The following is a 24,939-nucleotide window of genomic DNA, read 5'->3' as shown; positions in this document are numbered from 1 at the left end:
AAGCTGGAGGAACAGCACCTCATCTTCTAAGTTGGCACTTTACAGCCCTCTGGACTCCACATTGATTTCAAAAGCTTCTAACCATGAACTTTGTCTTCCATTTTGATTTTTTTTCCCCATAGCCAGTCTGTTTCTGTCCTCATGTTTTTGCTTTCAGACCTAGCTGACCTTTATTCTGCCATTAACAATGACTCTAGACCAATGCTTTGTTTCTTTGCTACTAGCATTACCACTCCATTTTGTTCCCTGACATCTTTGTTATTTAATCTCCTCGGCCCTCCAACCAATCCCTCATCTTCCCTTTTGTCCCACCTGACCCTCCCCCTCTCTCAACAGTATAAAACTCATCAAATTTCTAACTCTCTTCAGTTCCGAAGAAGTGTCACGTTGGACTCGAAACATTAACTCTGTTTCTCGCAATGGAGAGGGAGCGTTGCTTTTCACCATAGACACTCGCTCCTTCCAGTTTCTAACACATGCCACGGTCCCTCCAAACCATATCCCCAGCACCTTCAGGCCGTCAGCCCTGATAGTGAAGGGGACAAAGGATCGGTCAGCCCAATTCCCGAAGAACATGGTCTTGCTCTTCCCATGATTTACCTTGGCTCCCAAGGCCAGTTCGAACTGGTCGCAGATGTGGATCAGTCTGCGAACCGACAGCGGATCCAAGCAGAAGACAGCGACATCGTCCATGTACAAGGAGGCTTTGATCTGAGTGCCTCCACTGCCTGGGATCATCACTCCTCTAATGCCCGGATCCTTCCTGATGGACTCAGCAAAAGGTTCTATGCAACACACGAAAAGTACAGGCGAGAGAGGACAGCCTTGCCTGACTCCAGATTTAATAGGAAAGCTATCTGATTCCCACCCATTGATAGAGACTGCGCTACTGATGTTAGTGTAGAGCAGTTGGATCCAATTGCGAATTCCCTCCCCAAACCCCATTTTGGAGAGCACATCCACCATGTAGGTGTGTGATATTCTGTCAAAGGCCTTCTCCTGATCCAGGTTGATGAGGCAGGTGTCCACCCCCCTGTCGTGCACATAGGCAATCGTATCCCTGAGCATCAGTTGTGAGGCACTCTCGCTGTTGCTGTACGTGGTGCAGGTCTGGCCCATTTCACACTCCTGCGCAATGACAATCACCCAAGCCATCTTTCACTTTATTTGGAGGTCGAAAATGGATCATGTCCGCAGGGATGCGATGTACAAGCCTCTAGATAAAGGGGGCAAAAACGTGCCCAACATCGCCCTCATACTGATGGCCACCTTTGTGTGTGGCTGCATCAAGTGGTGCGTAGACCCTCAGTACGCAAACACCAAGTGTCACTACGTGCTGAGGTTCTACCTGTCCCCGGTGTTGCGAAGGATGGGTCTGGCCATGCTGCCGTGGAACGCTCCAAGTAGTTGGACCGTGCCGTACCACCTGTCCCTGGTGGAAAAATTCATGCAGAGAAACACCTTTGACCACAAGTCCATCAGGCAGTTGTCGGCACGTAACGTTTTAGAGGCCCTGCGGGAAAAGGAGAGGGTGGATCCTGTGGGATGGTTCCCCGAGCAGACTGTCAAAGTCATTTGGCAGAATGCCTCATCGCCAGAACTTTCCAACAAGCACTAAGATGTAGCTTGGATAGTGGTGAGAAAGGCCCTCCCTGTCAGACCCTTCCTACACGCCAGGAGTCTCACCCCCTCGGCACGTTGCCCTCGAGGTGGCTGTGGTGGGGAAGAGACCGTTGTTCATCTCCTTGTGGATTGTGCCTTTGCAAAGAAGGTCCGGACAGAGATGCAGTGGTTTCTGTCGAGGTTCATCCAGAGCAGTTCTGTGACACAGGACTCTGTGCTCTATGGGCTGTTCCCAGGGACACACACCGAGACAAACATCAACTGCAGCTGGAGGATCATCAACTCGGTGAAAGACGTTCTTTGGTCTGCCCGAAACTTGTTGGTCTTCCAGTGCAAAGAGTTGTCCCCGAATGAGTGTTGCAGACTGGCACATTCCAAAGTCCAGGACCATGTGCTGAGGAACGCACTAAAGCTTGGGGCAGCCGCCGCAACGGCGCAATGGGGAAGGGTCGCTGTCTAAGACCTTTCTGCCACAGTGCACCGAGGGACTGGGAACTGTTTAGAGCCCCTCAGGCTGTACACCTCAAAATGAATGTCTGCAAATGATTGTAATATTCATTTATTGTATTGATGCATCTCGTGATACATGTTGTAAAAGTTGATCCTGATTGTACCTTTGTGATGGTGATTTGGAAATGGTTTGGTATTTTCTTCCAGATATTTTATGAATAAAGTATATTTTTCCAAAAAAAAACTCTGTTTCTCTCTCCACAGGTGCTGCCAGACCTACTAAATTTTTCCAGCACTTTGTTTTTATTTTGGATGGGTGGGGGTTATTTTCTTTGGAACAGAGGAGGCTAAGGGGAGATTTAATTGAAGTGTATAAAACTATGAGGGGCCTAGACAGAATGGATAGCAAGGATCTATTTCTCTTAGCAGATAGGTCAATAACCAGAGAATATAGATTTAAAGTAATTGATAGAAGGATTAAAGCGGAATTGAGGAGAAATGCTTTCACCTAGATGGTGAAGGGGTATTGGAACTCACTGCCAGAAAGGATTGTAGAAATAAAAACCATCAAAACATTTAAAATACTTGGATATGCATGCACTTTAAGTACTGCAAACCACAAGGCATTGGACAAAGAGTTTGAAAATGGAATCAGGCTGGATAACTCTTTTTCAGCTAGCACAGACACATTGGGCTGAAGAGCCTCTTCCTGGGCTGTACATTTTCTATGTTTCTATGACTTAGCAGATCCAGGGCTTGGTGTTAGGACTATTACAGTTTCTAATTGACACCAATGACTTGGATTTGGAAATTTAATGCAGATTGCTCAAATTTGCCAATGAAATTAAGATGGAAATCAAAGGAAGCAGTTCAGAAACTGCAGAATGAGTTAAAGAATATATAAGCAGCAATGGGAAACAATATTTAATGCAGGTTACTGTAAGGCAGTACACATAGTAAGTAAAATGGATGACACATACTCCATGAATGATATTGAAATAGCTAAGGATGAAGTTGAAAGAAACCCAAGCGTTTTAGTCGGCTTGACACTCACCATATCCAACCAAAGCAGCACAGAAATCAATAAGGCTAATAGAAAATTAACAACATTGCCAAAACATTAGAACATAAAATTAAAGTGTATTGTAATCAAACCGAGTAAAGCATCTGATTGTTCCTTGAGTATTATGTTTACTTCTTGTCAGTGTGACACAGGAAAGATATTTAACTGTTAGGGGCAGTGCAGAGTAGGGCCACCAGGGCTGATTCCTGGTATCAAATGGAAAGACTGGGGACAGCTGGGCTTCTCATCATGGAAAGGATTCATCAGAAATGTACATAAGATAATAGAGATTGGAAAAAGTAAACCCAGAATATATTAACTTAAGACCTGAACAATGGTACAGTTCTTCACACAGATCAAAACATGAAATGGACTCCCATATGTATGGTGTAATGAAGGGACTCTAGGCACTGCCTAGATGGATTAATTAAATTCAGCTAGATGATCTTCCTCATCAATAAATATTTTATAGGATTGTTAACTACAGATGGCAATAAATGTAATCTTGTCACTGTTGCTCAGAGTCCTCAAACAAATAAAAAAATACATATTTTAATTTCTTCAAAAAATTCTGCCTTTTACAGAATTTTTAAAATGTGTATTAATTTACTCCATAATATGTCACAGGAATGTAGGAATTCATGAATTAAAAAAGGCCAAGCATCATCTATTTCGCCTTCTATTATCCTGGTAGTTGCATGATACAGAAATGGGGTTGTTGATTAATCATATCAATCAATTTCTATCAATTAGTCTAAAACAGATATAGACATGAGGTGAGGAAACATTCAGTGGTGAAAAGCTTTGGCAATCATAAGCCCAAAGTCATCTGCTCCTCCCATGTCTCAAATTACTCATTTAGAGTATCCCAAGATTGTATCCTGAAAACTTGCTTTCATCTTGTCTTCAACTATCTAACTTGCTTTTGAATGTATCAATGTGAACTACTTTCACCATCTGTGTGGGGACTCTGTTTCACAGATTTACCACTCGCTCACTGAAATAATGGGGCAAATTTTAACGACCAAGGAGAGGAGGCTGTGGGTGCACCCAGGAAGTTAAATGCCTTAAAAATGGCTTTGGGTTGGGATTCCGACATTATCCTGACCGCTTCTTGGTTCCACTCAGGCGGTTTTGCAGGAATATTGGAAACACCCTTGGGACAGTGTTATGATCCCAGCTGAGGTTACCCCTGGACAAGCTTGATCCCAGAGTGGAACCCAGCTTGACAGATCCTAACTTTTAATTTGTTTGTTTCGATACAAGGTGAGTGGCCATTGAACCGAGTCACTGGAGTCAGCTAATGACCTTTTAACAAAATATAAAACATTTATTTATCAAAAAAAGATGAACTATATTATAATATTCCTTCACCCACAACTATACCTTTACAGATATAAACAGATTTGTAAGAGTAACACAAGTTACAAAGCTATCTTATATTCTAATGTTCACAGTAAGTACACAGTCCATGTAAACCAATTGTGTCCTGTGGTCAGACACAGCACACTCTGAAACCAAGTGATAGATGTCACCTCAATCAGATGCCAAGGACCTCTTATCAACTCTGCCCGCCCACCCCCCCCCCCCGAGTCTCCTTGGGACTTTCTCCTGTTCCACTCCCCTGGATTTTGGAGTCTTTTCTTTAACTCGGGACTGGCTATCTGTCCCCTTTGCCCCAATTTCTCCTGGCAGCTGCTTTCAAAATCAACTGAACTCAAAACAGCTTCCAAAATCAAACTGCTGTTTCTAGTTTCTTCTGTGTGTCTGTGGGAGGGACCTGCCTCTTTGAACTCCTGTTGCGAGGCAACAGCTAGTTTCTCTACTCTTGTTTGTTTAACTTAGCTGCAACCAATGAGTAAAACTCTCATTAGAAATGCAGGCAGCTTTCAAAGTGAAATTAAAACTCAATTTGACCTTTTCTTACCACACAGATACAGAAATGCAAATCAAACTTAAACTTTAAAGCTAAAACTCATTCCTAACACTCAAAATATACAAATATAACTTACTTAAACTATCTATATTTCCTGACAACAGTTAGGTAAGTAACTATTCAAATGGATCATTAACTACTATTTTTACAAACCATTTTGGCTTTAACAATCAATGCATCTACTTGCTGAGCTGTCAGCAACTCATCAGGGTCACTTAGGCAAAAGCACAATGGGGAAATGTTTCATCAGTGAAACTGATAGTCTGAGAGGGCTTCAAACAGTAAAACTGAAGAGCACTAACCATGTCCAGGTGAGAGGATAACGCTCACAGCACTCCTTCTGAGGATGCACTTTCACTGCTTGACTGGTGATTGCCAACTTCTTGGAAGTCTGATACACCTGTCTTGTACTGCAGTCACCTTCAGCTGTACTTCCCTGCAGCCAGCCTTCATAGCAGCATGGGAACATTTTATACAGCTCTACCTTGCATTCCTGATGTGAAACAAGAGGAGTAGCAACACCAAAAGCATCAGTAGGAGCAAGATCAGAGGGAAGCCTCATGTGACTTCTACTTAGCTACATGATCCTCCACAAGGTCAAAGGGACAGACGCAGAGGTCCAGTTCCAAGAAGACTAGACTCCAACACAGGGTCTATAGGAAGCAGTCAGCTCTCTTGACATATCTAAACATCATGCCTCAGAGGGTGCAAAGTTTTGAAGAAGGTTCTTGCTGACATCTGCAGCCTCCTGGAACAAGAACTCCTTCCCAATGGAGCAGGCGGCCATGTACCAACCATCCCCTGGGTTTCTGCCTTTCCCTGAAATTCTGTGCTCTCTTTTCCTGCAAGAAGAGAAAGTAGAGAGCCTATGTTAGAAATGGCTTGTCTGGAAAGGAGGGACCACATGGCGGTTGATGACTGTGAGGCATGGGAGCGAGCAATAGGATGAAGGTGAGTGAAAGTGTTGGCTCTCCAGATGGAGATGTGAGGAGGTGTGTGGAGTGAGAGGAATGAGTGGGGCTGTAGGATGTGCTGTTTTGAGGACCATTGTGTAGGAGAATGCTGGAAAAGTCAGAGTGCGGGGCTTGGTACCTGTGAATGTTATGCCACTCACCTTTCCCACACTTCTGAGAGCCTTAATCCTCTTGGCGGTTGAAGGGACCACTCTCCTGCTGCTGATCTCTTTGGCCTCTTCCATGCATGCCTGCTTGACTTGAAAGGCAGACCTCTCCCTTCTGTCCTTGGGAAAGATCACCATGCAGCAGACCCTCAGATCCCACATCAGATGCACTGCAGGAACTCACCAAGGCTTCTTAGACAGCACCTTCCAAACCTACGACCATGACAATCCAGAAGGACAAGGGCAGCAGACACATGGGAACACGACCATCTGGAAGTCCCCCTCCAAATCACCATCCTGACTTGGAAATATATTGCCGTTTCTTCACTGTTGCTGGGTCAAAATCCTGGAACTCCCTCCCTAACAGCATTGTGGGTGGACCACCACATGGACTGTAGCGGTTCAAGAAGGCAGCTCACCACCATCTTCTCAAGGGCAACTACGGATGGGCAATAAATGCTGGCCTAGCCAGCAATGCCCACATCCCATAAATGAATTTTAAAAAATGGATCTCCAGGGAAGAGTGAGAGTCTTTTCAAGGTCTCCTTTCCATTCCTGTGGTTGCTGCAGCTATAAGAATCCATATCCTAATCCAACTGAGCCTTTCTGACCCATGCTAGGGTCCCTTTAATTAAAAAAATCCTTCCTTTGATAGATTGAGTATACCTTCCCACTTGTCTTCTCTCATTGGTCAGTAAGCCTGAAAGCGGGATGCTCATACTGTGACTCTGAAAGACAAGGAGCCCAACCAGTTCCTGATCCACTCCGGGTCCCATCATTTGGCCAAGGACCATCTGCTTAAAATTTCGCCCAGTGTTTCCACAGATTAGCTTTGAATTTCTCCATTGCAAGTGCAGGCCATGTCCTCTAGTTCTGCTGTCCTGGATAAGGGTAAGATAAGGATCAGCTTGTCACAGTCTACGTTATCTTAGATTTCTGAAAACAGCTATATCACCCCTCAACCTTCACTTGTCCAGTGACAAAATGCCCAATTTACAATCGCTCCTGAATCCTGCCATCCCCTCAATAATCCTGGTTGTTCTCTTCTGCATCCTTTCAGTAACTGCAGTATAATTTTTGTGCCGCAGTGACACATGCTAATTGTGGATGAAGCAAAGATTTCTAAACTGGTAATGTTACCTTGCTACTTCCATGGAATATTAACTTTGAAATACATCTCAAAATCAGATTTGCTTGTTCACTACCACTGAGTATTATTGCGATAGCTTCAGTTTATTGTCAACAAGGACCTCCAGGTTTCTTTCATTTTCGATGCAATTATTTTCTTTCCATTTATGTAATAGTCCCTTCCTGGGAAAGTTGTTAGATCATTTTTTTCTCAAACAGGTTGCTGGCTCGTGTAGTGAACAATAATTCACTGAATTCTTTAAAGTGATAGCTGACCATGTTTCTGGTTAGACCAGTTTTAATTGCCTAAGGGGGTCAGAGAGGAATTTTCCAGATTTTATTGCTCTTAATTGGTCTGAGTTTTTAACCTTTTTTTTGCTTCTCCCAGGAGATTGCATGGTTTTCAGGTGGGATAGAATGTATATGTTATTATAGATAAGATATTGATTGTGTGGGACAGTCCAGTTAGAGCTGTGGGTCTTTTCCCATCACCATTGTTTGTATTTTCGCAGTTAACATTGGTGAGTCATGGGCCTGAATTGTCAGGTTGGCGGGGGGGCGGAGTGGGAGTGGGCACAGGTGGATGCTGCCATTTTACATGGGCAGACGAATTAAGGCCCGCCCAGCGTATTTCTCGACTCCCGAGGATAGTGAGAGTGGGCGGGTGGCGGCCAGCATGCACAGGCTGCCGGGTCCAATGACAACCCGGCAGCTTGTTTAAATGAAGGCCTGGCAGCCTTTTCTAGACTGCTCACAATGGCAAGTGCAAGGCCACAGCAGAGGGCTTCTGGTGAACAGGCCAATCCGGAGGGTAGGCCAGTGTGCCCCTCGTTTTTCCGATGATTGCCTTGCTGCCCTTCTCAAAGAAGTGGCAGCACGGTGGGAGGTGCTGGTCCCCCAGCATGGGAGGAGGAGACCCCCATGCCTGGGAGGAGGTGCTGGAGATGGTGAGGTCCTGTGGCATGATGCGGCACACTTGGATCCAGTGTTGCAAGCGCTTCAACAACTTGTTGCACTCTGGCAGGGTGAGTACCATGTTGGCATTGGGCATTTATCCCAGCAGGTCAGCTTACTGCCCTACTGAAGCCCCACACCCCCCACCCCAACCAACCCCCCCACCACACACACCACCCCAACCCACCCCTCCTCACCAAATCTGAGTGTCGTGACTGCATTGAATCATTGACGGCATTTTGCCTTTGCTGGGTGGGCAAGCAGATACTGCCCATGCTGAGGTCAGCCTGAGAGGGTGATGAGGAGATGTGTTTTGTCCCTGCAGTATGTGTTACACTGAGTCTCACATGACTGGTCTGGGGGCAATCTAGAGGAGCTGCACCTAGGCTTGGTGTTAGAACTCCAGGACGTGTCAAAGTCAGGGTGATGACATGCTGGGAGGGGAGCTTCAAGGTGGCAACAAACTATCTGCTGCGCTCTTCTCTCCACGTGCTTGTGCCTCCTTGCTATGGAAGGATATACCGTGTGGTACCTAATGTAATATAGGCAGCATATGTCCAAGCGAGGGGGTGGGGAGCAGGCCTAGCATCTTTCTGTTAGTGCTCAGCACTAGCAGCACTGGAGCCCTGATATGTCCCACTCTGGTTGGGGCAAACAGGGTCCATGTGCAAAACACACTAATCAATGCTCTTCTCTCATTTTCAGAAGAATGCTTGTAACATGGCAGAGCATGAGGACTGGCGGTGGCCAAGCACAGATTGCCATTTTTAGCCGCTTTGGGCAGAAGGCCCTGAATCTGGAGAGGCGCCATGCGCCCAGGTCCACTGATGTCAGTGAGGCTGGGGTGCCAGGTATTCATGCCCAACAGTGAGGTCAGCATTGTTCTCCCAACAGCCATAGCACTGCTGAATGTTAAATGATTTAATTTTGCAACATGGCTTGACCATTGCTGTCCCCCAGAGCATTATGCGCTTATGGAAGGATGAGCGCAAAATGACCTGGAGGACAGGGATGGACTTTGTCATTGTCTCCATGCTAAGTGATCCACTGCCCTTGTTCTTCCTTTCAGCATCATCAGAGCAGGGCTGGGAAGAGGAGCAGCAGAGGGCCCCTCTCACACCTGAGGGGCCTGAAGTCTCACCAGCATCCCACCATTTCTGCGAGGCAGATACCAGTGCAGATACTAGCACCATGGTGGGAATTCAAACAACGGCTAATGTCCTGGGGCATAGTGGTGAGGGCACTTCACAGTCGCTGGAGGAGCTGGCAGAGACAGAGAGTGTCCATGGTCCCAGCAGTTGGAGGACTGCAGGGGACCAGGCACATGCTCAGTTGGTGCCTGCTGATGTACCTCTGGAGTCGTCCGTGACGCAGCAGGTGCAGGAAATGCAGCCAGGTGTGTGGGAGCATCTGGGAGAGATACATGAGGCTATGTTTGGCTTGGTCTCCAAGGTGGAGGAGTCCATGCGGACGATCACCAAAGCAATGAGCCACATGTCTGAGCGCCATGTGTCTTCCTTGGACTGAGTGGCGATTCTCGTGGAGAGGCTTCTCCAGGAGACCCGTCGGGGCTTCCTGGGGATGTGCTCTGACCAGTAAGCCCTCACATTGGCATTGACCTCAGATAGTGTGGGCATCAAGTTTCCTAGCTCGGTGCCCATCCATCCACGGTGAGCAAGGAGGTCTAAAGCGACCCCACATTGGCGCAGCAGCTGCCTGTCATCTCTGCAAGCTTCTTTCAGGGCGCTCTGGATGAGGGCGGCAGCTCCTCTCCCTCTCTCCCAGTGACTGTATCATACGGTGAGGCTATGACGACTGGGGAGATGGCAGCTGTGGAATTGGCAGCTCCCTCCCAGGTGGGGCCAGCACAGGCTCCATGGGCCAGAGGATGACCGCCAAGGTCATCAAGGCCAACGGGACAGCAGAGTCAGCAGGCTGTCTCAGATTCCACTCTGAGAGATGGGGCAGCACCAAGACTTAGCACCTGGAAATGAAAGCTTAAGGCACCTTGGGCACACCACGGGTTTTTCACTGATGCTTTTGTGTTGGCCCGAGATGAGGCCCTTATGATTTTATTTGATTTGTAACACCATTGTCTTTTTTTTGTAATAAGTTGCTTTGTTTGACACATTGTTGGACATTCAGCTTTCTTAACAAGGCCCTTAGTTACCGTTGCTAACCTCGCAGATTTTGCAATTAGCTGTCGAGTATCGAGCCGACAGCCCAGGCTTGTCCTGGTTGACCATCTGTGGTGTGCTAGCTGAAGGCTCCTTGGATTAAAGCCTCCCAGATGTCCCTGCCTCCCTGGAGTATGCCCAGGTCAGCCCCTACCCCATCAGCATTTCCCTGCGCATGCTCATCCTCGGACTCACTGCTGGACTCATGGTGTGCAGCTGCAGCCACTGCGTCAATGTCTTCATCGTCCACTGCATCCCCCCTTTCCAGCGCCAGATTGTGGAGAGCGCAGCATGCAACCACTATCACCGAGACACAATCTGGGGGGTACTGGAGTGCGCCCCCAAGCAGTCCAGGCATCAGAAGTGCATCTTGAGAAGACCGATGGCTCTCTCCACCACAGCCCTTGTGGAGGCATGGCTCCTATTGTACCGCTGCTCAGCTTCTGTTCTTGGATGGTGGAGAGGCGTCATGAGCCACCTTCTGAGGGATAGCCCTTGTCACCCAGCAGCTATCCCTCAAACCGGGCTGGAGCACTGAAGAGCCCTGGCACCTGGAGTGTCTGAGGATGTAGGCGTCGTGGGAGCTGCCTGGGTACCATAAGACATAGGAGCAGAAATTAGGTCATTTAGCCCTTCAAGCCTGCTCCACTATTCAATCATAGCTGATAAGTTTCTCAACCCCATTCTCCTGCCTTCTCCCTGTAATCTTTGATCCCCTTACCAATCAAGAACCTATCTATTTCAGTCTTAAATACACTCAATGACCTGGCCTCCACAGCCTTCTGTGGCAATGAATTCCATAGATTCACCACTCTCTGGCTAAAGAAGTTTTCCCTCATCTCTGTTCTAAAAGGTCTTCCCTTTACTCTGAGGCTGTGCCCTCGGGTCCTAGTCTCTCCTACTAATGGAAACATCTTCCCCATGTCCACTCTATCCAAGCCTTTCAGTATTCTGTAAGTTTCATTCAGATCCCCCCTCATCCTTCTAAACTCCATCGAGTATAGACCCAGAGTCCTCAAACATTCCTCATATGTTAAGCCTTTCATTCCTGGGATCGTTCTAGTGAACCTCCTCTGGACCCTCTTCAGGGCCAGAATATCCTTCCTGAGATACGGGGTCCAAAATTGCCCACATATTCTAAATGTGCTCTGACCAGAGCCTTATAAAGCCTCAGCAGCACATCCCTGCTTTTATATTCTAGTCCTCATGAAATAAATGCCAACATTGCATTTGCCTTCCTAACTACCGACTCAACCTGCAAGTTAACCTTAAGAGACTCCTGGACTAGGACTCCCAAGTCCCTTTGCACTCCAGATTTCCGAATTCTCTCCCCATTTAGAAAATAGTCTATGCCTTTATTCTTCCTACCAAAGTGCATGACCTCACACGTTGTATTCCATCTGCCACTTCTTTGCCCATTCTCCTAACCTGTCCAAATCCTTCTGCAGCCTCCCTGCCTCCTCAATACTGCCTGTCCTTCCACCTATCTTTGTATCATCTGCAAACTTAGCCAGGATGCCCTCAGTTCCTTCATCTAGATCATTAATGTATAAAGTGAAAAGTTGTGGTCCCAACACTGACCCCTGCGGAACTCCACTAGTCACCGGCCGCCATCCTGAGAAGGACCCCCTTATCCCCACTCTCTGCTTCCTGCCAGACAGCCAATCTTCTATCCATGTTAGTACCTTGCCCTGGGCTTTTATCTTACTGAGCAGCCTGCTGTGCGGCACCTTGTCAAAAGCCTTCTGGAAGTCCAAGTAGATAACATCACAGACTTGTAAAATCAGCATCCTGTGATCACACACTATCTGCATGTTCATGGAGTGGAAGCCCTTCCTGTTGACAAAGGCACCGGGCTCACCTGCTGGCGCCTTGATGGCCACATGTGTGCAGTCTATAGCACCCTGGATGCAGGGAAAGCCAGCAATGGCCGCAAAGCCTCTGGCTTGCCTGGACCCAACAGAAGTGGATGAAGGTCAATGCACACCTGAACATAGCGTCTGTAACCTGCTTGACACAAGTGTGGACAGCTGATTGGGAGACACCGCAAAGATCAGCCACCGAGCCCTGGAAGGATCTAGAGGCATAGAAGTTGAGGGCAGCTGTGGCCTTTAGAGCCGCTGGCATGGGGTGTCCACCCACAGTTAGGGGAGATCTCAGGTCCAATCATCTGACAGATATGGTTGACTGTCTCCCTTGAGAGACGGAGCCTCCTTTGGCACTGCACCTCAGACATTTTGAGGTAGCTGCTTTGCCACCTGTGTACCTTGGCAGCAGGAAAGTGGCATCTTCTGCAGCCCCTTCTGCCTTGGACTTCCTGTTGACCCTGCATCCCTTGTGCCTGCACCTGTTGTCCCAAAGGTGGCTTCCCTGGAGGCTGAATGTGCTCTCCTGGCCTCCTCCCCCTTCCAGCCCTCCCTTCCTCCTCAGAGGAAGTGCCTCCAGTGGACAGTTCAGCTCCTATTCCCAGGCTAAAGGAAGGCTTCCTGAAACCTGCAGGCACAGAAAAGTTTCTTCACTGCAGAGTGCTGACCTGAAGGTTAAGAGACGAGAAAAAGCAGTTGGTATGCGTTTTGAACTGCTGCAGATCACACAGGCAAGTTTGAAAAACTTTCAAAAATTGACTGCGCACATTCAAAACCCCAATGAGCCCTCTTATCCTGCCCGTGGATGACGTTAATAAAAATCCTACTTGCCTGTTCGTTGCACCCGTGTGGCGACCCGAAAATTGCACAGACGCCGAAAAATCGGCATTGATTGAACACTCAAGGGCCTTGTGGCCCGTTAATTAATGGCGGGCACATGCCAGACATCATTGTGCGCCTGCCCAGTGAAATATTGCGATGGCGCATGGTGACATTGGGTCACTTGCCCGACATCACCGCACGTCATTTTACGTGTGGATGTACGGGGCCAGCCCTTGCACGACAATGGGAGAATTCTGCCTATGAAGTCCATTGCCCTTGAGATATTGCTGTGCAGCTTGGTTGTTAGATCTTTCAGGGTTTCATTAGGATCTACAATTTCAGCTTCTGAAAATATTCATTTATAATAATGGTTCTTTAATTTTCAAGTAGAGGAGTTATTATAATACTGTAAGCAACAGTATCAAAATCTTGGTATATCAATCTGGATAAAAAGCAGAGATTCCATTCGGCAAACCAGCATACATTCGAAACTATATTAGAGACATCCACAGTACAGATACAGCTCATCAGTAGCTTCACCAGAAGTGCCAGTGAATGATCCTACTTGGCCTCCTGTTAAGGTCTCCACTATCACAATGTCAGTCTTCAGCCAATTTAAAACACTCCACATGATATCAAGAAATGGCTGAGTGCACTAGACACAGCAATGGCTACAGGCCCTGGCAATATCCCAGCTGTACTGCTCAAGATCTGTGCTGCAGAACAAGCCTAGCCAAGCTGTTCCATTACAGCTACAACATTGGCATCTATTTGGCAATGTGGAAATTTACCCAGGTATGTGCTGTCCATAAAAAGGAAAAATCCAACCTGGCCAATTACCACCCTATGAACCTACTCCCAATCATTAACAAAGTGACGGAAGCAGTCATCTATTGTGCTTTCACATGGTACTTATTCACTAATAATCTGCTCACTAATGCTCAATTTAGGTTCCACCCAGGCCACTTGACTCCAGACCTCAATACAGTCTCGGTCCAAACACAGACATAAGAACAGAATTCCAGAGGTAAAAATGACTGCTCTTGACATCAAGGTAGCATTCGATCTAGTGTGGTACCAAGGAACCCCAGTACAACTTAAGTCAACGGGAATCAGGGGGAAAACTCTCCATCATCTAGTCATACCGGGCACAGAGGAAGATGGTTGTGGTTGTTGGAGGCCAACTATTTCAGTCCCAGGACATCACTGCAGGAGTCCCTCAGGGTCGTATCCAAGGCCCAACCATTTTCAGTTGCTTCATCGATATCCTTCTCTTCATGATAAGGTCAGAAGTGACGCTGTTCATAGATGCTAGCAATGTTTAGCTTCATTTGTAATTGATCAAATAATGAAGCCGTCTACCGTGTTTACAAAAGCCCTGGACAATGTTCAATTTTGGGCTTCAAGTGGGAAATAACATTCATACCACACAAATACCAAACACTGAGCATCTCCAACAAGAAAACCACATAACCACCTCCCTTTGACTCTCTGACCCCCTGTAGGTTTGACACTGTGTCCCTCTTGTATGGGTTACTAACTCAGTACCCGCATGCTGGGTGGGTCACTAACTGTGCCCCCTTGTTGGATGGGACTGTCTTTCCCCACCCCCCCCCCCCCCCACCCCCCACTTGGGTAAGTCATTGACTCTACAACCCCTTGTTGGGTGGCTCATTGATTCTGTACATCCTTGGCTGATTCTAGATTCAGTTTTAATTTGATTTTTCAATCTAACCGCCAACATTTCTCGCGCTGACTCCAATCGGAGCCGCCCGCGAGCAGCGAACCGAATGGCCAAGATCCAACGCTGATCTCGCGAGATCAGTAAGTATTTAACAGTATTTTCTCATTGGGTGACCTCTGATCCAACGTCACTCACAGAAAGGTGAACCTGTAAATCCCCTTTAATATTCTCTAGTTAACATGTTACAATGAAGAGAGGGAATGGCGAGGTCGCTCAGCTGATGATTGGAAAAGCAGCAGTCGGTTCGCCCAGCCCCATGTTTTCTCGAAGGAGATGGAAATTTCCACATTGTTTTTCTCCCTGATTTTTATTTTCGTCGTGACGTCATTAAAGCGACCAGGGCTTCTACGTCATCATAAATTGCTCGAGGTCGCCCAACTTTACAGATTGTGGAGGCATTGGAGAGTTTGAAGATTTAATTTTGAATCAAGAAAGGAGCCGTCTTCTGTGCTTGACTTTCGTTGCGTCATTATCTCCTGGCGATGAAGCCCTATCCTACCTGTGTTTGCAGCTTCTTCTCGCTTTCAGATCGGCAGATTTCCTAAACCTTTTCATTCATTCCGCATTCCCAAATATTTACAAACGTGGAAAATTTCTGAGGCCTAATTATCACTATTTATAAATAAGAATAAAAAGAAACAGTTGCTGTTTGTTGTTAGTACTTCACTTTCTGCTGCCGAGTTCTTGTTAGAACTTCCTTGTGTTCAATCTGACGATTAGTGAATGTGTCATTAATTTCATCAGAGTATTGGTTCACGTAACTCTACTTCACTGTTATGCCGCGTGATATCTGCAAAAGTAAGTATATGCTTCATTTTAAAATGAATTTTATAGATAGATCTTTTCATATTGACACTTGTGGTATGAACACTTGAATAACCTGATTGGTTAAATAGGCAAAAAGCCACTTCTGAAATTAAACCATGTAATTTGTTAAGCTTTTGGTTTCACGGATGTTTGTGGCCTGAAACCATTTGGCAAAATATTGCTTATGACATTAATTGAAACTTTTAACCTGTGCAATGAAGTGTTTCTGCATTTCATTGCGTGGATTTGCAAAAACACTCCATTCCAGTTGTTGCTGTAAAGTGAAGAGATGAAGGCTACAGCTAAAGTAAAAGCAGTCTTTGAAGCTTTTGGCCACTTGTCCCAATGTCTTTTGACTTGGTGTCAATTTTTGCCTGATTATGCTTCTGTGAAGTGGTATCTTTTATTACATTAAAGGTGCAGTATAAAAACAAATTGTTGTATTATCAGGAAAAGAAGTGATTTATGTTTATTTTGAGCTATTCTGACATGCATAAATAAGATCCTTGTCGAATCTTTGGTACTTGAAAGTGGAGGGTAATTGTGCGACTTAATTTCTTAAAAGAACATATGTTTCTGATATGTTATTTAAACTTTGTTAGCTAGTGAGGGATAGGAACAGAACTGGCACATAACAGTTTTATGATTGTGTTGGAGAGGGTGGGAGGAATCAATTATGATGCAGGTTAAAAATGGCGAACAATTTGAAAGGAATGATGTGACATTGTGGATTAATGCACTAATCTCTCATCTTGAGGATCAAAGGATGAAAAGTATTCTTTAAATTTGTTGGATGTAAGTGTCCTTGAAATGGATTTGGGAAACCTAAGTTCAGTATCAGCTAAATGTGTTCACTAAATTAGCCGTCTCATTTAGTGGCTGCAGTGATGGCTAGTGTAAGAAATAGAAAATTTGCACTGGAGTATTTGGTGCTACTTTTCTGAACTTAGCGTGAAGAGACCTTGTTGGAAAGGAGTTTTAATCTGGCTGCACTTAATGTTTGAATGCTGGATGCTGACACCTGCTGCCAACATTGGGAAAAATGTTTTGTTTGTCAGTATTGACATTCCTCACCTTGATGAGCACAAACATTCGCACACAATCTTTGTGAGCAGAAAGAACATTTGTAGTGTTGGCCCTTTCTATTTATGTGATCCTATTTTCCAAATGGGAGCTTGGTGTCAGGTGATGGTATCAAAAGTGGACTGTTCATTTTTTTTTAATGCACATAGTTAAAACACTTTTAGTGCTGGCAGCTTACATTTAGTTTCTGACTGGTACAGAAGAAGGGGGTTTGAGAAGTTTATTTGAGATACAAGTGGTGATTGTCAGCATATCACCTTACAGTTTTGACTTTTTGCTTTCTCTTCTATAGTAAGTGTAGTGTATTATGTACGTTTTATTTTAGAGATGTAGTTGTTTTCCATGAAGACATTCATATTAGATATTCATGTCGATTTAGTTTAAGCAACTATGTAGAAACTTTTGCCATCCATGGCAAATTTAGCAGGTCTTGATTCAATGCTGGTAAATTGTATTATACAGTTCTCATTCAAAATTTTGTAATTCAAGCATGCTATTGTGTTTATTGATAAAAGAAAATTGTCCGCTAAGTCCAATCATTTTTTTCTTGCCCCACTTTTTGATTATGCAGTTCTGACAGGTTGCCTAGTTACAGTAGTGTAATAGAGCATCTCCCTCTTGCTATGTGTAGCAGCTTTAAGATTTACTGTTATTTCAAGGTTAATTTGATTCCCTTTCACTAATTTGTTCCTTTTTTTAATTAGTGTTCACTATTATTTAAATACATTTATGCTTTTTTTTAGTATTGACTTCATTGATTTCAATTTAAGCACTGTTATATTTGCAGTAAGCACTACTTAGTGGAAACCTTGAGCTTGTGAATTAATATACTATACATTCTGGAGTTAAAGGTGTTACATGATTTAACTAGATAAATGTCTTTGTCAAGTATTGATTACTGCAATAGGTTTTTGTGCTCTGTTGTAATCATGCAGCTTTCACCTACTTCCTGTCTGGAAATAAATGTACTAACTATGCCACTATTCATAGCTCTTTTATTATGAAATCTTTATTTCTCATTGATATTATTCCTTCCTATTTGCATTCCTCAGTATAAATAGCATAGTACAAGGTAACATTTTGGGTGTTATGAAGGGTTTCTGATATTTCATAATCTGTTTCAAACTAGCCTTTGTGGTCTTAAGTGGGTGCAATATTTGCAATTATTATTGCAATATTTGTGTATGTTTTGAAACCAGAGAGAAAACAATAAGTTTTGTGAGAGTCAGGGCTACATATTGTTGGTATGATATTTGAAAATATCATATATTTGGATGTTTCTGTCATTATTGTTGCCAGACTGGATAATTTACTATCTACTACTCATTGCATTTCCTAAGGCACAAGCAGTCATTTTACTGCAAAAAAGCCCTTTGTGTAAAATCCCAACTAGCAATCAGGTTTTCTTTGCAAATTGTTTTTTTCCTAAATAGATGAGGAAAGTACCTTGAATTCCATGAAAATGTTTGATTTTTTTTAAATATGTATTTCTACAGTTTTCAAACCTTTTGTCAGGTTTATACAGCAATAAATGCTGGTGCACTTAAAACTGGAAAAATGAATCTCTGAACGACCCTTACGTTGTGCTGCGATGAAAAGAAGCAGAGTCGTGTGGTGCTGTTGCTGGGAAGTTCACACTGTGGAGTTGCTCCCTTTTTTTGGAGAAAGGTACATTGATAGATCCTGAATTACTATAAGACAATAGTGCATTGGTCTGTTTGTAACTGTTTATGAATAATTAACGATAAAAGAAGCAGCAATTCTAAATGAAAAGGAAATGACTAAAGGAAAAGCTCTGCTATATTTATATTGCATTGGGACACAAACATCCAAACTCAAAGTAATTGTACATTTTCCCTTTTACAGGGACCTACCATGAGGTGTTGATACCTTATTTTAAAACTCTGAGACATAGGACCTAAATGGCGCAGCATGACTTTGCTCCAGCCTGGCTTAATTTTCCAACTCCACCTTCATCAACCAAGGTATTGCGATACCAGTGTTAATTTTTTGCACTTTAGAATGTTTGAATACCTCGGCTCTTTTTTCCTCCCCTCGTTGTTTTTGGTGCACGTAGTGTTTTGTTTTATAAGGACTTTGTGTACAAGGGGAATCTTACACTGTGATACGCTATTGTAATTTATAAGGATTTGCTTTTCTAGCTCCAACGTGGAGCCAATGTGACGTGTGAATTCTTAACTGATTTGATTGGGCTGTTTTGACTCTTTGTCGGATTTATCAAGCATCCATTTAAAAGCATCAAGATGATGTTGGGTTATTTCCTAATGATGGGGTAACTCTTGAATTCTGGGGGACTTTCAGAGCATAGATGGAAGCCAGTTGGCCTCTTCAACCTGTCTTCCTCCTTTGCTAGAGAATTCAAAATAATCTCATTTTGCTGTACTCTTTCCCCACACCCCTCGTGTTTTTACTTGCTTCAAATATATAATGTCTTCTTAAAAGCAAAAGCCTGTGCCTCAACTGTTCCCAGTTGCAAAACATTCCATGCTCCTATACTTCCAGAGCTATAGATTATAGAACCCTCCCAGTAGATTGGAAGGTAGCAAATGCAACCCTGCTGTTCAAGTAAGGGGAGAGAGAAAAAAAACACAGGAACAATAGGCCAGTTAGCCTGACATCAGTAGTAAGGAAAATGGTAGAGTATGTTATAAGGATGTGATAACAGAGCATGTAGAAAATCTCAATATAATTGGGGAAAGTTGACGTGGATATATGAAAGGAAAATTTGGTTGAATAAGTCTATTGGAGTTTTCTGAGGATGTAACTAGTAGGTTGATAAAAGGGAGCTCATCGGTGTAGTATACTTAGATTTTCAAAAAGCATTCAATAAGGTGCTGCACACGAGGTTATTCCACAAAATTAGAGCTCATGGGGCCGCGAGTACTAGATAAACATGGATAGGTTAACAGACAGAAAACAATGAGAATAAATGGTTCATTTTTGGGCTGGCAGGCTGTAATTGATGGAGATTAGTGCTTGGGCCTTGGCTATTATCATCTGTATTTAGATGAGGGGACCAAGTGTAATGTATCAAGTTTACTGAAGATACAAAGTACGTGGAAAAGTAAACTGCAGAGACTGCAAAGGATATAAGAACATGAGAGAGAGGAGCAGGGGTACCCCTTTGAGCCTGCTTTGCCATTCAATACGATCATGAATGATCTTCTACCTTAAATCCATCTTCCTGCACTCTCCCTATATCTCTTCACACCCTGAGTACCCAAAAATCTATCGACCTCTTGTCTTTAGTACGATGACTTAGCATCTACAGCCCTTTGAGCTAGTAAATTCCAAGACCCACAGTCCTCTGAATGATCAAATTTCTCCTAATTTCAGCCTGAAATGACTGACCCCTTATTCTCAGACTTCTCAACTGGGGAAACATCTTTTTGGCATCTGTGGGTCCCTTAAATGTTTTACACGTTTCAATAAGAAAGCTCTGATTCTTCTAAACTCAAGGAAATGTAGTCCCAGTCTGCTCAATCTCTCCTTGTAGGATAATTCCCTCATTCCAGGAATTAGTCTAGTGAATCTTGTTGTATTCCTTCCAAAGCTCATATATTCTTATTGGGTAAGGAGGCCAAAACTATATACAGTGGTCTCACTGAGGCCCTATGTAATTGCAAGAAGGCTTCTTTACTCTTATCCCTTTGTAGTAAAGGCTAACATACCGTTTGCTTTCCTAATTGTTGCATTTCTGCATGTTAACTTTCTGTGAGTCATGCACAAGGGCACCTAGGTCACTCTGAATACCATCATTTTCAAAATCAGTTTCTCTATTTTTCCTTCCAAAGTGCATAACTCTACATTTCCCCAAATTTATATTCCATCTGCCATGTTCTTGCTAGTTCACTCAACCTAATCTATATCTTTTCATCCTTCTCATGGCTTACTTTCCCACCTAACTTTGTATCGTCAGCAAACTTGGATACATGATAGTTTGTTTCCTCATTTGAGTTATTAATATAGATTGTAAATAGCTGAGGCCTAAGCACTGATCCTCGTGTTGACCCACTAGTTACAGCCTGCCAAGCTGAAAATAACCTGTTTATTCTGATTTACTGTTTTCTATCTGTTAACTAATCCTCAATTCATGTTAATCCCACGCGCCCTAAGAATTGTGCAACTGTGTACTTGTGTGGTATCTTGTCAGGGTACACTAGATCTACTGGCTGCCTCTATCACCCCTGCTAATAATGCAGAGTCTCAAAAAAACTGCAAAAGGTTTGTCAAACACAATTTCCCTTTCATAAATTCTTGTTGACTCTGCCTAACCATATCATGATTTTTCTACAAGCTATTACCATGTCCTTAATAGATGCATCCAGCATTTTCTCTGCTACTGATGTCGGGGGAACTGGCCTGTAGGTTCCCTGTTTTCTCTCTACCTCCTTTCTTGAATAGTGGGGTTATGTTTTCAACCTTCACGTCCATTCTGAATGCTCCAGTCAAAACCAATGAATCCACTATCTTTGTACCTACCTCTTTTAAAACGCTAGGTTGCAGGCCATTGGGTCCAGTGGATTTGTCAACTTTTAAGTCCCATTAAATTTTCTGTGCTGTCAATACCCTCAAGCTCCCCATTTACACTAAACTTTTGATTCGTCACTCTCTCTAGAATGTTTCTTGTGTCTTTTACCGTGAAGACAGATACAAAGTGTTCATTTAATGCCTCTGCCATTTCCTTATTCCCCACTATGATTTCTCCTGCCTCTGCCTGTAGAAGCTCCATGTTTCCTTTTGCTAATTCTTCCTTATAAAAATAGATTGTAAAAGTTTTGATGTATCTTGTTAATTCACTCCGCGTATACTTTTTTGTTCTCTCTCTCATATCAATTTCTTAGTCATCCTATTCTTGAATTTTTAAAATTTCCCTAAACCTCAGGCTTACAACTTTTTATTTGATGAAATAATAAGCCTCTTTCTTTATTTACATTGCTTACATGCTAACATATTTACATAGAGTACACTGTATAGAAAAAGGCTATTCAGTCTAGCTAGTCCATGCTAGCATTTATGCTACACTTGAGCCTCCTCATGACCTTTCTTCCTCTAACTATATTGGTATAATCCTCTATTCCCTCCTGTTTAAAAGCTTGACTAGCCTCTTAACTGCATCTATACAATTTGCTTCAACCACTCGCTGTGGTAGCGAGCTCTGTTTTCTCATCACTGTCCAGGTGAAGAAGTTCCTTCTGAAGACACTATTAGGTTTCTTGGTGACTATCTTATATCAATGGCCTCTAGTACTGCCCTTGTCCACAATTGAAAGCATTCTTTCTCTGTCTACTTGATCAAATCCTTTCAAAGAATTTATCTGAAGAAAGAATTACATGTAAATAGTGCTTTTCACGACTACCAGATGTCTCAAAGTGCTTGAAGTACTTTCTGTCGTGCAGTCTTTGGAGTGTAGAAAATGCAGCAGTTAATTTGTGCACAGCAAATTCCCACAAGCAGTAATATGATAATGTGCACAATTATTTTTTGTGATGTTGATTGATGGATAAATATTGGCCAGGATACCAGGAATAACTCCCATGCTTTTCTTCAAAATTGTGACATGGCAGCAAAGCTTTTGAAAATGAATATTGTGCATTAATATGAATAAAAATTCTGCATTTATAATGAGGTTTTTTATATGGAAAAGGAGGATATTATAGTTGTATATTCTCATTGTTCTACACTTTTCACAGGATATGTACGAGAAGTTACACTTTATAATGTCCCTCCCTAAAGCAAGGACATCAGCCGTCCTTACCTGGTCTGGCCTACATGTGACTCCAGACCCACAATGTGGTTGACTCTTAAAATACTATCTGATCAAGGGCAATTAGGGATGAGCAATAAATGCTGGCCTAGCCAGTGATGCCCACATCATATGAACAAATATAAAACAAAGTGTAATATGGCTCACATGATGTGTTCCTGCAGCAGTTACTAGATGATTTTATGTGCAATTCAACACAATCAATAATCATTAATGATAGCGTGGGCTAGATTAAGTTATGTTCTTTAGTATTTACCTGGTTCACAGTTTTTGAATAGTCATATGGATTTACAAGTTTGTATAACTCATATAGACAATGAGGAATGTGGTATGAAATTTTGGGAAAAACTGCAGTGTAAATACATAGAAATCTATATGAATGTCAGTAGATTTTTTCATTTCCCACTACTGAAGCCTGTGTGTATTTTTGTAGTTGTGTGAATAAATGACCCACTTTTAAACAACAAAAAAACTTTTACATTAGAAAATATAAAGAAATTAATTGATTTCGATCTAGGGTATGAAAAAGTGTCATTTACATGGTGAACTTTAAAACACAACATTTATTTGAAGCTAATGTTTGAACTTCATTATTTAAAGTTATGAATAAAATATTAATGTGAATTAATTTTACCAGTTGTGACTGGGTGGCTGGTTCACTGACAATCGGGGCGCAAAAATTCAAATCAGGGAAAAGTAACCTCATCCCGCTGCTGTTTCCTGACTTTAGAATTTTGCTTGCAAATATATTAATGTTTTTAAACAATAAATTTTCTTAAGAAACTGCTAATGAAGGAATCCAGCTGTGTTTACAGAAATCCTCATCTTATGTGGAAATTTGTTGTACTGTCCTGGTGGAGTTGACGCATATCTTTCACAGTCTCTTGTGTGTCTCTGTCTTTCTCTCACTCTTGTGTGTATCTCTTTCTCTCTCTTGCGCGCGCACATGTGTGTGTGTATATGCGTGACTCTCTCTCTTTCTCTCTCTCTCTCTCTCTCTCTCCCGTGTCTGTCTCTCTCTCTCTCTCTCTTGTATGTCTCTGTCTCTCGTGTGCCCCTCTCTCTCCTTCTCGTGTGCGTGTGCCTCTCTCTCTCGTGTCTCTCTGTCTCCTGTATGTCTCTCTCTCTCTCTCGTGTCTCTCTCTCTCTCTCGTGTCTCTCTCTCTCTCTCGTGTGTCTCTCTCTCTCTCGTGTGTCTCTCTCTCTCTCGTGTGTCTCTCTCTCTCTCGTGTCTCTCTCTCTCTCTCGTGTCTCTCTCTCTCTCTCGTGTGTCTCTCTCTCTCTCGTGTGTCTCTCTCTCTCTCGTGTGTCTCTCTCTCTCTCGTGTGTCTCTCTCTCTCTCGTGTGTCTCTCTCTCTCTCGTGTGTCTCTCTCTCTCTCGTGTGTCTCTCTCTCTCTCGTGTGTCTCTCTCTCTCTCGTGTGTCTCTCTCTCTCTCGTGTGTCTCTCTCTCTCTCGTGTGTCTCTCTCTCTCTCGTGTGTCTCTCTCTCTCTCGTGTGTCTCTCTCTCTCGTGTGTCTCTCTCTCTCGTGTGTCTCTCTCTCTCTCGTGTGTCTCTCTCTCTCTCGTGTGTCTCTCTCTCTCTCGTGTGTCTCTCTCTCTCTCGTGTGTCTCTCTCTCTCTCGTGTGTCTCTCTCTCTCTCGTGTGTCTCTCTCTCTCTCGTGTGTCTCTCTCTCTCTCGTGTGTCTCTCTCTCTCTCGTGTGTCTCTCTCTCTCTCGTGTGTCTCTCTCTCTCTCGTGTGTCTCTCTCTCTCTCGTGTGTCTCTCTCTCTCTCGTGTGTCTCTCTCTCTCTCGTGTGTCTCTCTCTCTCTCGTGTGTCTCTCTCTCTCTCGTGTGTCTCTCTCTCTCTCGTGTGTCTCTCTCTCTCTCGTGTGTCTCTCTCTCTCTCGTGTGTCTCTCTCTCTCTCGTGTGTCTCTCTCTCTCTCGTGTGTCTCTCTCTCTCTCGTGTGTCTCTCTCTCTCTCGTGTGTCTCTCTCTCTCTCGTGTGTCTCTCTCTCTCCTGTGTTCCTCTCTCTCTCTCTCGTGTGTGTTCCTCTCTCTCTCTCTCGTGTGTGTCTCTCTCTCTCTCTCGTGTGTGTCTCTCTCTCTCTCTCGTGTGTGTCTCTCTCTCTCTCTCGTGTGTGTCTCTCTCTCTCTCTCTCTCTCTCTCTCTCTCGTGTGCGTGTGTCTCTCTCTCTCGTGTCTCTCTCTCTCGTGTCTCTCTCTCTCGTGTGTCTCTCTCTCGTGTGTCTCTGTGTCTCTCTCACTCTCTCTCTCGTGTGTCTCTCTCTCTCGTGTGCCCCTCTCTCTCGTGTGTGTGTGCCCCTCTCTCTCGTGTGTGTGTGCCCCTCTCTCTCGTGTGTGTGTGCCCCTCTCTCTCGTGTGTGTGTGCCCCTCT

At 43.9% G+C, this 24,939-nt stretch overlaps 1 protein-coding gene across 3 annotated transcripts in view; it reads left to right on the top strand.

The window, feature by feature from the left end:
* Positions 1 to 15,024: 15,024 nt before the first annotated feature.
* The window catches only part of LOC121283038 (vasculin-like), a 224,055-nt gene continuing 214,140 nt past the window's right edge, over positions 15,025 to 24,939 (top strand). Inside the window, exons 1-3 of one of the 3 annotated variants that reach the window (XM_041197014.1) lie at positions 15,025 to 15,680; positions 18,288 to 18,440; positions 18,639 to 18,757. In XM_041197014.1, the coding sequence (XP_041052948.1) occupies positions 18,695 to 18,757 (63 nt within the window). In that variant the 5' untranslated portion in view covers positions 15,025 to 15,680; positions 18,288 to 18,440; positions 18,639 to 18,694. Of the gene's footprint in view, positions 15,681 to 18,268; positions 18,441 to 18,638; positions 18,758 to 24,939 lie in introns of all 3 variants that reach the window. The other 2 variants (XM_041197004.1, XM_041197025.1) reach the window with 2 other exon arrangements.

This window comes from Carcharodon carcharias, chromosome 1, assembly GCF_017639515.1.
Source record: "Carcharodon carcharias isolate sCarCar2 chromosome 1, sCarCar2.pri, whole genome shotgun sequence".
Taxonomy (NCBI): Eukaryota; Metazoa; Chordata; class Chondrichthyes; order Lamniformes; family Lamnidae; genus Carcharodon; species Carcharodon carcharias.
The sequence above is the reverse complement of the archived record's forward strand: the minus strand, read 5'-3'. Positions and strand labels throughout refer to the sequence as shown.